At 36.2% G+C, this 13,995-nt stretch overlaps 1 protein-coding gene across 1 annotated transcript; it reads right to left on the minus strand.

Annotated features, from left to right (window-relative positions):
• Positions 1-427: 427 nt before the first annotated feature.
• MBIP (MAP3K12 binding inhibitory protein 1) lies at positions 428-12,119 on the minus strand. Its single transcript, XM_010583663.1, has 8 exons — positions 11,917-12,119; positions 9,984-10,205; positions 9,784-9,880; positions 8,265-8,330; positions 6,414-6,566; positions 3,829-3,926; positions 2,465-2,503; positions 428-1,303 (listed from the first exon to the last, which is right to left on the minus strand). The coding sequence occupies exons 1-8, from the start codon at positions 12,091-12,093 to the stop codon at positions 1,193-1,195; spliced, it is 963 nt and encodes a 320-aa protein (XP_010581965.1). The 5' UTR covers positions 12,094-12,119; the 3' UTR covers positions 428-1,192.
• Positions 12,120-13,995: the final 1,876 nt, after the last annotated feature.

Raw genomic sequence — 13,995 nt, forward strand, 5'->3', positions numbered from 1 at the left:
GGTGGGTATTAAGCATCTGAACAAGTAACTATCATGCTGTCTTCTTTCCTGGAGCTAGGACCAGAGCTCAAGCAGCTTTGTCTCCCACCTCTGCTGGTTCACCTTCAGAGAAGCATTAGGTGCAGCTGCTACAACAAACATCAGTCTAGATAAGAACACGGAATCACAGAAAATGCCTACTATTCTTCAAAGTGCAAGACTGTGTCCAGTCAGTACTGTTTATAACACCTGTCACAGAGACTGATACAGGGACATCGATAACATGACTGATGTAAACACAGCAGTTAACATAAAAGTGTAACAGCTATTTTTCTTCTAAACTGGAATAAAGACAGAGACAGCAAACAAAGAACTGGTATAAATAGAAAATGGTTTATTTAAAAACAAAAACCAAAATCACACTTCAGTGTGTGGCCAAAGGTCTGACTTCAATTTAAACTACGTACCCAGCATCCATGCTTCAGAAGTCATGTAAGCATGCATATGGAAGGAAGGGAAGCTGTTGCCTGCTGGCATGCTCCTCAAAACCTCCCCTGGCGTGGTCTTTAGGATATATTAAGTTTGTTAGCAGGGTAAGAAGTTTGAATTCCTACAGGACACTGAGGAAGTGAAGAACAGGTTTGTCTATTTACACATATAGGATTTCCATAGCCATCTTTCAAACAGAAACACAATTTGCTGCATTTCTAACAGCTGTGAAAACAGTGACAAATATGGAAAAAAATGCAGGTAAGCATGCATACTGCAAGGTTTTTTGTAATTTTTTTTTCCTAAGACAGTTTACTTACGAGGAAGTATTTAATTTTATTTCACAAGTCTATGCAAACTACTTACATGAAAAGTATTCAAAAGATAGCCCTTTTGAATACTCAATCACCAAGAATCACATGTGAAATGTAGCTTTTGTATGCAGGTTAAGACTTTCCACATACAAACAATGCTGCAATCCTCCTTTATAACAGAAGGGAATGGATTATTAGAATGCTATTTCTAAAACATTCTTCATTTTAAAGTAACTATTTCATTAATAAGACTGTTTTTCAATTAGTTCTTCTGAAAGAAAGCTTTCAAGATCATCCAAAAGGAGCTTATATGCATGCTTTGCTTTCATTGCTAAAGTCATCCCCAATGAACACTAGTCAGGTCTATGGTTTAGGTACGTGTAAAGCACGATGAGGATTCTGAAAAGACTTTATCGAAGAAGCCGCTCAGCCTCCTTGGACTTGCTTTCTTTTGTTTTCCTCAGTAATGCCTGTTTTATAGCATTGATCTTTTCATCAAGTTCAGCCAATGAATAGTTCTGCTAAAAGAACAAAATAAAAACCACAATCATTTACATCTTGTAATTACTAGAGAAGTGGCCTAGCACTTGATACTTGAGGTCACTGCATATTACACTAAATGATAGAAATACTTCTGCAGAATTGTCTGAACCTAGTCTATGGCTATTGAAACTTCAAAGAGAAGGAATGTAAACTTAGAAGAAACTGACAGTCCTAATCATGGATCAATATATCCATGCCATTTCCATTAGATGCTTGTTTAACCTGTTCATCATAAAGAACTGAAAATCCTTTGATGTTAAAACACCGGACAAAACTATCTACATCTTGTAGAACCCAGCTTTACAACTGAAGGGTTTTTTTCCTATTGCCCAACATCAATCTCCTCTGTGCCCACTTAACCTGACAATTTTTTTTCTCTCTTCTGACACAAAGAACCGGTCATCATCCTTTTCATAAAAATATTTCACCATATGGAGGATTTTTTTCTTGTGTAAATAAGCCTACTTCCTCCAGTCTCAGATGGCCCACAGCCCATTCTAAGCATTCTCTCCAGTCCATCTGTCTCCAAGTGTGCTGGACAGTAGCAGACAGTGTGCCAGCTACGGTCTCACTTGCACTGAGGAGAAATTCTCTCTTGTGTCCTAAGGTACACAGTTAATGCTTTCCCTTATGTGATAGTGTCATAAAAACAGCAAGTCTAACTGACTTAGGATAACATCAGCTATAATATCAGGTCTTTCTGCAACACTTTTGCCAAGCCAGCCATTTCTACTTTTATTATCTCTTCATAAACTGATAAAGCCAATAAAAAAAAAATTAAAATAAAAAAAAAAAACCAAGCCACAAAACAAAACCAGAAGACATTACTAGGAGGCTGATCAGAATTCACAAATTGCTTGTTACCCCCAGCTTGATAACATTACAGATTCATTTTATTCTATCATCCTTCTAACTGGTGAAAACACTAACTAACCTACCCTAGTACAGACTCTTAGAAGACTCATTTCATTGTGACACCCATTAACTTTCTGTCTTCTTCCCTCTCTTTCTTTGCCAGCAAGCTATCCAATACTGATGCAGCTGTTTCTGAGAAGTCAGATATTTACTTGGTTGAACTTCTGATTACTTTTCACTCAGAACATCCTAAACTTAAGGTAAACAAATTTAATAGCACTTACGTGGGGAGGTTGAACCTTTCTCCTCTTGCCAGAACAGCTCTAAAGAAAAGACATAATCAAAACAGACTTAATGTTGCACTGACAGAGGACCAATGTAACAACATTGACAAGAGTCTTTAAAGTACAGAAAGAACACTGACTGCCGTTCCATGGATTAAAGAAATCTTTTTTATAATTAAGTACTTTGGATCATGAGAAATACTACTGGAGAGCAGTCAGAAGCTGTTGAAGCTTCTCCACGCTTGGCAGCCAACAACTATCAGCTTAACTAAAGCTTCCTTCAGACAAAACCAAGATCAATATCCTGCTTCTGAAGCTGTCAATATTTTTCTCCCTAAAATTTTCATGTATCCACACTAATATTTATGCAAAACTCTGGACAAGAAAATGCTAATTACTGCACAACACTACTATTGCCACCATCACAAATTTTTCCCCAGATCCCCATTCTAGAGAAAATCCTAAAGCACTTTCCATGGAAATTTCAGCTTATGAAAATGTATGTTTTAACTTCTGTTTTCCAACAACTAGAAGGAATAGCTTCACAAAAAATATTGGTCTCCAACACAAAAAAATGAAACAAAAATTTATAATTTTGCTATTGATTTTTAATTGCTGACTCTTCTTTGGCTGGTCTCACGGGAGAAGATACAAATTAAAATATGATCAACAGTAAAAGAGACATTCTTACTGTTACATGGGGAAAGAAGAGCAACATAACAGACAAGAAATTTCTACAGACAAGCAGAGCCTGATGCAGCAACAACTAATGTTCTCTTTGTCCTAACTTCCTTTGGTGAATGAAGCACAAGGTTTACTATTCAGAAAGACAGAACTCTGCCTGAAGACTACCAACAAAGAAACCAAAGCCACAGAATCACACCAAACAATTTTTAAAGGGTTTACTCTCTCATCCTATTGGAAGTTATTTCACATAGCTGATCTTTAGTAATCAGATCATGTACAGAAGCCCAAAGGATTTCAGCTGATTTAAGCCATTAATGATTTTTATCGAGATCAAAACTTTAGTCAATTTTCTTGTCATAAGAAACACTTGGATTTTTTGGGGGGGGCAGGCAGAATCCAACCTCTATAATACATTTCTTACAAATTAGTTAAGCTCAGGTGGCTGCATTCCCCCCCCCCCCCCACAAATACTATTTTCTTTCAAATGAGAAATTAGGTAGAAATATGAACTTACATAGATAGTCCACATGAAATATAACCATTACACCAAGCCAGAGTTGTCTATCAAAAGAGTCTGCCCTCTGACTCCTTAGGTTTTTGTCTGTACATCAAAGATTTGAGCACAAAAGTACTGAATGCATTTAGGTAAGCTGAAAGAAGTTGAGAGAATTTCTTACTACAGATTGAAAATATTCAGGAGATAGTCCTTCCAGCTCAAGGATTTTATCTTCAAGCTTCTTAATTCTCTGATAAATGTCTCTTGGTACAGGACCACCTAAATACACCAGTACAAATACAAAGAAATCAGGAAAAGCACTTGAGTAACTTTTTAAACTAAAGATTGCAAGTTTTACAGGTAAATTCTTCAAGTCCAGCTATCAACCAGCAGCTGAAACAAAATGAGCGGATGGGATAATAAAAAGGAAGGGTAATTAATATGATTCAGAGTAAAACCTGACTGATAAGCCAGGGCAGTCAGTGAAGACAATAGACAACTTTATGCAGGTGGATGAAATATGTCTGACAAGGTCCCTGGAACCACTAATGATCACTCTTACAATACCTTTGTCACACACCAAATGTTACCACTTCAAAAGTGACAGCAGCATCAGGAGGGAGCAGATGGGATGGCAGACCAGACATGAATTCAGCATTGATACCTAAGCTTGTTCTGAAGGAAACCTATCTCCACTGAGCATCAGAGGTTAGAGGACAGGTATGAGTTGTGCTTGACAATTAACAGCGTTTGCCTGGCCATAGATGGGAGAAGCAGGGGTGGGGAATGTGTATGTGGAATGGAGGAGTAACAGAGCTTTGGAAAACAAACAAACAAAACCTCAAACTCCCCCAAAAACCCAAACAAAAGAGAACAAAACCCACAAACACAACAGCAATGAAAAACCCCCCATCAACCCATTTTGCAGCTGTACCATAGCAGCTTGAGCTTGTTTCCCCATGTAAGAACAGAACTGATCAGAAGATCAGCCTTAGAAAGCATCTTATTTATGCTACATAGTATTCTATAACCTGAAATCACTGTTTATCACAACTAACTACTGGCTATCTCAATTAAAATGATAGTCTGGGTCTGAACAGTAGTGACAACCAAAGCCTTAGCAAGCTTTTACTCTTTCTCTTGCCACCCATTTCCATTTATTTCTATGTCTATTAGGTAAGACAATTCTATTCCACAAACTACTGAAATAAGCACTAATGGGTTTCTTGCCATTCATCTATTTCCTCACTTCAGACAGACAATTCTGCAGGTAGCTTCCCTCCTTCAGTTCTGCTCTCTAACATCACTCAGCAGCTACTAATTAAATCAGCTAACCTCTCACTCTTCTTAATATTGCTGTCTCTTAATGTAAAGGGAAAAGAGCAGTGCTAGCACTAGAAGAAGCTGTTCTGAAAAACAGCAGGTGAGTCAAGAACAATTCTTTCATTCTTCAGAAACAAAAACTGGTGAGCAGGTAGCTGAGGCAGGTTACCTGCTCAGATGAATACTTTTTGCACAGCTGCTGGGGTAAGTAACAAATGATCTTGAGACCTTCACCAGGAATGCTGATTTGGACAGGAGCTGAGCTGGAATTGCACACTTTCATCCTTTTCCCCTATACTATAGTTTAGCTGACCTGCTCCTTCAAACAAAATTACGTTACCTATTACAGGCACAATCTGGAAGCAAGGACCCCTCCTTAGCTACCCCCAATCATTATCCCTGATATGCATAAACTCCAAAGCTACTACATGTTGTAACCTTAATGCTAGCCAGCCACTTGCAAATTCTATTTGCGTGCACAAAAAGCACCTTATTTTTGAGACACCTATACAGCTAAGCATCAAGCCCTGACTGCCGTCTCAACAGTATCTAGGAGTATTCTACTCTCCCTGCCACGAGAGGATCCAGTATGCATTCACAGGAATCTAGTAATCTAGTCAGTGTTCACCATATTCTTAGAGAAAGTATTGGCATCTATTCAGTATTCAGAAAACAAAAAAAGTAAAGTGTGTGTCTGCAGTATGATGTGTAGAACATTCACTTTCTTAGGTGAAGATCTCAGCTTCTGTTCTGTTTTGAAAACATTTTTCATGAAAAATACAGATTCCTCCTTGATAAGTGCCTCATTGAGTTATATTCTAGAAAACTGGTGCTGGGGTGAGGAAAGAAACTACTTAAAGTCAGTAGCCTGGTGGCTATGGCATTTATTTTAGTGAGAGGTGTGGACTCATGTTTGCATGGCTAAAGGGAAGTACTGACAACAAGCTTCCCACATTCTGGGAAATAAGCTTCTCACATAACTGTATTTCAAGAATCATCCACCTTTAGGAAAAGGTTTCAGCTTGTGTTTTGGGTTCATCCTATCCCCAGCCCACAGGGTGTCCATGAAGCAGGACTGAGTCCTAACCTCAGCTTTTCCCATTCAGTGGGTCAAGGCAGAAGGACTCCACTGACTATGGAGAAATCCTACGTCCAAACATTCCAGATTGTTTTAAATCCCATTCTGAAGTGCTCCTCTCTCATTTGCCACCACATCAAGTGTAGATTTACTAACTCAGCACCCTAATTTGGGCATAAATCTGGGTTCCATTTTGGGCATAAGAGCCTAAACATTAGATTGCAGTACTTGTGGTGACTAAACCCTTCAGTGGATCTATCCACTGTTTTTACAGTCACAGGTTTTATAGACTTAGGTTTACTACAGTAATGATAACTGTAGTACAAACTGGCACACTGATGTCAAAATAAAAACATTATACAAACCTGTCTGTAACCGTAAGTGTGCTTCAATGTTTTGCAATCTCTCTTCAACAGCTTGGTTTCCACAATCATGAATGGGTACATTGGCTTTGTGACTGGACCCGTGTGCTCCTTCAGATCTAGTCTGAGGTCCATATGTATTTACTACCCTGGAAACTAAGTAAAGAGAACACAAATTTAACATATATGCACATGAAACACAAAGCACATCTAACTAAAGCAATCAAAATATTAAAATATGAAAACCTATGTTAAATCAATTTCACATCAGTCTCTCATGTGAAGGGTCCCACACACATTAAGATCAAAGGTTCAAGTAAAAGTATTTTCCTATTTTTGCATGAGTAACTAAACTAAACAAAAACCTAGGACTTTACATATGCAAAGTAAAAGAATTACTCATACATTCATGTAGAATGGCAGTATCAAGAATTTGTCATCAGCTGCTGATAAATAGCAGAAAACCCGATATCTATGTCAGCAGTTGCACATGTGAGCTGTTGTGAATGCAAAGAAGAGGCCAGACCTAATATTACAGGAAGCATCATAAATACATGAAGATGAGGGGAGGTAAACAACTAGAAGAACCGCTACAAATCTCAGCAAGGAAGTTCTCTTCTAATTTTTGTTATTCGGGTAACAGCTTTAATGACTCTTCAGCTGCTTCTGGGTCTGTTTTTTCCCCCTGCTGAACCATGTCTTCATCGGAAGATTTTGGTCACTTCTCTTGAAATCACGGTCATTTCTCAAGTCCTTCCTGACAGGAATACTGCAGTGTACTACAGACTTAAAGACTATGTTGGCAACTCTAGACACTGAAGCACACACCTTCTTACTCAGCACTTCATGAAGGTCACATGTTACATTCCTGCTTCAGTTTATGCTGGTTTTACTTCCAAGTCCTTTCTAAGTGTTATTCATGTTTCAGTTATGAACTGTTTGGGTTTTACTTACTGGAAGTACAAACTTTTCTTTTTTCCTGTAATACGCTACCATTCAAGTTACAAACTAGCACTCAGTTTAAAAAAGTGACGACTGAAAGGGGTTCTTAGTGAAAGATTCTGAACTCATACCCACCTCCCCATCTCCCTTAGTTCACCAGACCTTTTAACGCTTATACCTATCATCGTGCTTCGCAGTATTCAGGATAATGAATTGCTTTCTAGAACCTGTATCAAGTGGATAACTGAATACTACCACTCTCGAAAATGGAAGAGAGGGTTACTTTCATTCTCATTTTGGAGATTTTGTTTGTTTGTTTTTAAACACAGCGTAACTTGCATACACCTAGAGAGCAGTAGATGGACAAGCAATCTTTTATCCATAACTTCTGTTGGACAATCATTTCTACACTATTTACTCCTTGCCCAAAAGGTAGTGCAGTGGTAAGCTTGTTCCCCAGCTTGCCACTTCCCATAAACCTATGTCTCAGAACTTCCACTGTGTCCCAACACTATTTTCTAATTCAATATACTTACACCGACTAAGAAAAATAGAATATAATTTTATTTAATCTCAACTCCTTAACTGGACTGCTAGCTTCGACTTACAAGAAAAGCTAAGAACTGTTCGGCTTCTCTGTCCTGCTTTATCTTTTGCATCTTTCCTTTCAGACAATGAAAATAGGCTACTTTGTTTTGGACTTAGTGCATAACCATCAGCTTAATGAAGCAGTTATGGGACTGAAAACCTTGGAGAAGTAAACGAAGATGTAAAAGTACTCACTAGAGTCAAAAATCAATAGGTTAAGTTTGAATTTTTTGAGCAATCTATAAAACATTTTAAAGTAAAAAATTCATCAGTGCCATTCTATCTGGACACTCTTACTAAATGGGTGTTAAAATAGTTGCTTACCCTTTATATGGCTTTTAAATCCAGGATAGGGTGTGAAAATGGCATCTGTTCTGGCACAGCTATTTTCTAAATAAATAATAATAATATAAAAAGTGAGATCCTAATTACATATTTGTAATTTAAAATATTCTAACCATCATCAGTTTTGAGGCTTTTAACAAATCTAAAATTCTTCATACAATAAAAACATCAGAAATACTTCATTCATTCTATAAACACTTGCTCATTAATAGTTTCACACACTTGCATGGACCTACTGGTTTTAACTGGATAAGTCACTTACATAAATGTATGCACACTTGTATATAAAAGTTTATTGGATCAGGACCAAATTTCTTCCAATTTACATTTTATTTGGTTCTTCCTTTTCACTGCACTCCTCTGTAACTTATTTCTTTCTTTCTGCACAGAAGTCTTTTACCTGCTTACCACTGTTATTCTGGTTTTATGTCCTTTTTTGAAACTGTTCTCCTATTTTTAGACTGGTCTAGTTTACTCATCAGCATTCTTTTGTCACCTTCCTGCATTTATTCTGATGCCTGTGACTTCTTTAATTTGTTTAATCATAAAAACCTACAGTACAGATCATCTCAGTTTATTCTAAAGTTTATATTTTAATCTCTGTTCATATACACCAAAGCTTTACACATATTTTATTATGCCTGAACATAAAAAGGAAGGTCTTATATTTCTTCTGTACATAATTAACAATTTTAGGAATCAGTATTTTACTATCTAGCATATTCTACTAGATATCAGATGTCATTTTCATTCCAACTAATATTCAAGGAGTTAAACTCTCTTCCTATAAAGCTTATGGAACCATAAGCTTTGATCTCTAAAAGCTTAAGTACATCACAGAGACAATGCACATCTGGGTTCACAGGTACTTAGAAAACATCTCTGTACTACTTCTGTATATAAAAGTGTGTTCACTTTTAAGGCACATTTGGTTACACAGTTACTAATCATGCTAATGGGATCCTGCCTCCCAGATGGATTTAAGACTGGTTATAGATACAGCCAATTGTGACAATTGGTACATTAAAAACACCAATAGCTTGAGTAATGTTGAAAGGAAAAAGTTATTCTAAGTAGCTAGTAATTCAAATTGATTGCAAAAAATACTTTGGTAATTTAACTAGCATTAAATTAACTTCAGTTTGAACACACAATTCACAAGACATTTCTGAATTGCAATTCTGTTGACTTTAGAAGGAACATCTAGCTAAAACATTGGGAACAACAGCTACAAAATCATCTGATTTAAGATCGCAGTTCTTAAAATGAACACAGTAATAGCTATAATCTTTCTGTAAAGGATGCATTAAACATTGTCATCCAGTGACTACTTTCTTTTTTTGTCTATCTGACAACATCTGCAGTGCACATGCAAGTTCTTAACTTTAAAACAGTTACTCTTAAAAGTTCTGTTTTAAATATAGAATAGTGCTTTTGAAAAATAAAAAAATAAACAACTTAAATTGCTATGAAGATTAAAGTCTGGCTAGCCAGTTACCTTGATTACAATCAATAACATTGCAAAATTCCCTGACATTATTTTCATTGATCTCAGCTTGTTTCCTCTCGATGAAGGCTGATATCCGCCTGTCAATCTGCAGGTAATAAACATGATGGCATGTATCTATTTCATTGTTTAAATATAAAATTTAGAAAGGTCTTTTTGTGTTTTTTTTTAAATGTAGGTAAATCACTTACTTCTGCTTTTCCAGCTTTTATTTGGACCACCTCTGGATCAAAATTAATATGAGCATCCTTCAGATCTCCCAAGTCATAACTTGCATACTTTTCTTCTGTCTGACAGTTACCATCATAAACATCTACACTTTTTTCACAAGCTTGGCCTTCTGTTTTACCTGCAGGTTCAACATGGCCTATAGTTTCCTCCTTAATCAATGACTGGAGTTTCTCTAAAAGAGGCTGAACAAAGAACACAGTACGTTAGGGTTAAAAAAAAAGCAAAAAAAAAAAAACCAAAACAAAAAGCAAAAAGTTCTATTCCAATTTCTAAAACAGACTAACAAATAATTTTAGAAATTCCATCTGCCTCTGATAGAACTCAGTAATAAAATAAAAATTAAAAAAAATTTTAAAAAAGCTATAGTTCCAAATACTGTGCACGCCATGATTCTGGCTTTTTTGACCCGTGCCTTTTAGAAGTTTGTACAGGAAAACTCCCAAATTTCTGCAAAAGTCTGCCTGTTACTTGTCTGTTACTAGCTAAATCAAAGCTTCAATCATTAGCACCAATGCCACTTAATTAACATGTCATTCAAATGCCTACTCAGAACAGTAAGGCTTAGTATTTTTCCTCCTTAACATGAAAGCCAATGCTTTCACGCTGTAAAGCCTCTACTTTATCACCACAGCACTACATTCTCCACTTGAAACTGCAGTTGCCCAAGTGAATGAGAGAATACAGACATGAAATATATAGGCGTTATCCTGAACACATGCTTTTTGTGACAAGGTTGATTATCTACTTAGGTCATGAAATTAAATGAGAGAATGCACTGACATTTGTAGCAGCAAAAATGAATGCTTATTCTACTGCAATAACTCACACAAGATGTAATCACGAAACCTCAGTACATATATATGTCACACCCCCTTTTTATAATTTTTACCAGTTTCATCTAGTCTGAATTTCACTGGTTATTTTCCCTCTAGAATTTTTTTTTTTTTAAAGACAACATGATTTTTACCAGTCACATTTCCTGAAATGGAATCAAATTCCTACTTGCTGTGTTCTTACAGCTGGATTTTACTTGCTTTTATCTTGCATATTTTCTCTTTTTGTTTATCACACCAAAGATTTGGTGGATGTCTGGAAAATATTAAAGGTCTTTCTTTTACCTACAGACAAGCAAATACAAGAACTTCCTTTTTCACCCTCTCAGTACTACACACTTGAAATAATTCATTGACTAGCTGAAGCAAAATAATGGTATTCAAATCCCCACCTTTTACAGATGAACTATCAAGGTCAAAGCACTGTTCAGTTACCAGCTGACAAACTGCTCACCCTGCCATGCAACTAAATTACACGTACTTTTGGCAGGGTTGGAAAGTTTCAAATAGTTAAAAGAAATGACAGTAATGGTGACTGGCTACTTGGCAAGATGAGACATTAATGTCAAAGAAATTACTCTTTAAAAAAAAAAAAAACACCTACGCTGAAAATATATTTAATTGCAGTAAGACACTCCAGGATGTGTCATGCTGGGATAATGCCACTTCTTGAACCACTGAAAGCACTCCATGAGCCTCAAAACTCACCCAACGCATGGAATCATTATCATAGCATGACACACACCTGCCGTGTCTTATTGCTTAATTATAACCCACCATAGATGGAAATGTATCACATTTACAATGCAAGTCTAGAAATCAATGAGGCTGCATTTATTCAGCCTGCTCACCTACAGTGGCTATTCCCACCACGAATCTGAAAAATCCCTAAGTGTGAGTACCTATGAAGCATAGTGGAACCCCAAGCGTATAATACTTCTGCATTCTTTTTTGTTGGACATAGCAATATAAGAACAAAATGACTGAAATTTTACAGTTTAGGTAATATAACCACACTGATCACTTTTGTCAAGTCGAATGTGTCCAATGAAATATTTACCTGCAAACATAAAATATGCTGCTGAAGTGCACTAAAGAGCAATGTTGGCTGAAGTGCTGATGTGCTTTGAAGCTTGCTCCAATCAATTACAACTTTCACGATATCGTCTCCAAGGTTAAGCTTCAAGAGAGCAAAACAAGCACAACAAAAAATTATGTTGTTATGTTGTATTAACATCACAGAAGTATACAAGACTTCTACAGGACAACAATTATGCTCAATCTCATACAGACCCCTTTTTATATGAGGACATTGGAGAGGTTTGACATTAATTATAATTCAAGGAGCTGTCATTTTCAAAGTAAGCTGGTATTTGTAGAGTATATTCAAAATTAAGAATTCCTTACTACCTCATCACACTGTCATTGTATTAATTTGATCTTTAATTTTAGTCGATTCTCAATTCAATTAACTATTGTACAAAAACACACTGTTCATGTTTATCACTCAAATCTTTTAACAGACGATATAACCACCAGTAGGAAGAAACCTGCACCCAGGATGGCAGTCTCTGTAAGTTCATGTATTTTATTCTGAGATTTGCAAGGCTATCTATGCCTGTACGACCAAGGTCTTGATACTGCACCATGCCACATTCTTGAAATTTTTATTTGCTGCTAATCCAGAGGAGGCTTTATATTAAAAATAAGTCTTTTAAAAAATAAATCTTTAAAAAATCTTGTCTTTAAAAAAATAAATCTTTAAAAAATCTGGAGGTTAAACAAACTCTAGACTACACAGCACCACTATCAAACCCATTTCCAAATCGCACTATTTCCCTTTACGTGCATTCAGATCAAAATAACAATTGCCATAGTCTATTCTCTTTGCCAAGGAATTGCAATATTTAATTCCCAAAGCAATAAAGAGAAACACATATAGTGAATCTGAAGTCTTATTTAAAGGAACTATGTATCTTCTATAAGCTAAAAATAAACTTTCACTTTCTAATACAAAGCTGATTGTTAATAATCACTAATGAACTACATACTTTCACACCCATCGTTGCCGTTTTGTTACACTAAAGATCTTCTCAAGATCTTGAAGTAATGAGCACTTTCATTTCCCAAAGCCAAGTAGGTTGTTCTCCAACCAAACAACCTGTAAGTGATGCCCCAAATTCTAGATACAGATAAAACTCTTGTTTAAAATCAAGAGGACCTACAGGTACTCTGAGACACAGAATTCCCAGGTCATAGGCATATTTGTACATCTACATCTTGATCCTTCCTTTTTTCTTTTAAAAAAAAAAAGAAAGAAAAAGAGACCTCAGGCAGATGACTAAAGTGACCTTTAACATATGGTCTAAAGATATCCAACTTCTAATAGCATCAAATGTTATGGACAAGAACACAGAATGCATACGCACTTGTTTCCTGAATCCACTGCACAGTGTTATGAGGGAACAATGAGAACTAAACACAAGAATGCCTCCATCACTCTGAAGGCAAAGCAGTGGATACAAAGTTGTTCTACATTAATTTTAAACCCCAGTATTATCACAATTTTGTATGTAAAGAACTATAAGCCTGAGCTTTCCTTCTTTAGTCAAAGAATAGCCTTGTTAAATCCAGTGTTAGATTCCAAATTACATACCAAAGGAGATGGTCTGACTAGATATAAAATGTATTTTAGATCATTTTCACACAAGTACTTAAACTACATAGAATGTAGGAAAAGTAATGTTTTAGGAAACACTAGTTTTGAACACGTTACAACATCAAGAATGTTTTTAGAATTTAGTAAGAATAAAACTTTACTTTAAGAATTAAGCCATTGTGCATATGTGATCACCTGAAGTACGTATTTCTTTCAAAAGTTTCTGGAGTAACATCTACTATACACTACATTACAGTCCACTGACAGGGTAAAAAAGGCATAGATGTTAGTCATCGTAATGAAACAAAATAGGAATCCTACTGCAATTTTGTTCTGGTTTCGGATGGGATAGAGTTAATTTTCCTTCTAGTAGCAGGTATAGTGTTATGTTTTGGATTTAGTATGAGAATGATGTTGATAACACACTGATGTTTTCAGTTGTTGCTACGTAGTGCTTAGACTAAGTCAAGGATTTTTCAG

The sequence above is a fragment of the Haliaeetus leucocephalus genome, unplaced genomic scaffold (genome assembly GCF_000737465.1).
Source record: "Haliaeetus leucocephalus isolate CR32 unplaced genomic scaffold, Haliaeetus_leucocephalus-4.0 Scaffold932, whole genome shotgun sequence".
Lineage (NCBI taxonomy): Eukaryota > Metazoa > Chordata > Aves > Accipitriformes > Accipitridae > Haliaeetus > Haliaeetus leucocephalus.

What these genes read in the sequence shown, in the direction of transcription:
- MBIP (XM_010583663.1), bottom strand. Translation starts at nt 12,093, where the DNA reads ATGTTAATACAACATAACAACATAATTTTTTGTTGTGCTTGTTTTGCT. An exon ending in TGTTATTGATTGTAATCAAG is followed by an intron (nt 8,331 to 9,783) that starts GTAACTGGCTAG and finishes TTATTTATTTAG; the next exon opens with AAAATAGCTGTGCCAGAACA. An exon ending in ATTTAAAAGCCATATAAAGG is followed by an intron (nt 6,567 to 8,264) that starts GTAAGCAACTAT and finishes CTCTTTACTTAG; the next exon opens with TTTCCAGGGTAGTAAATACA.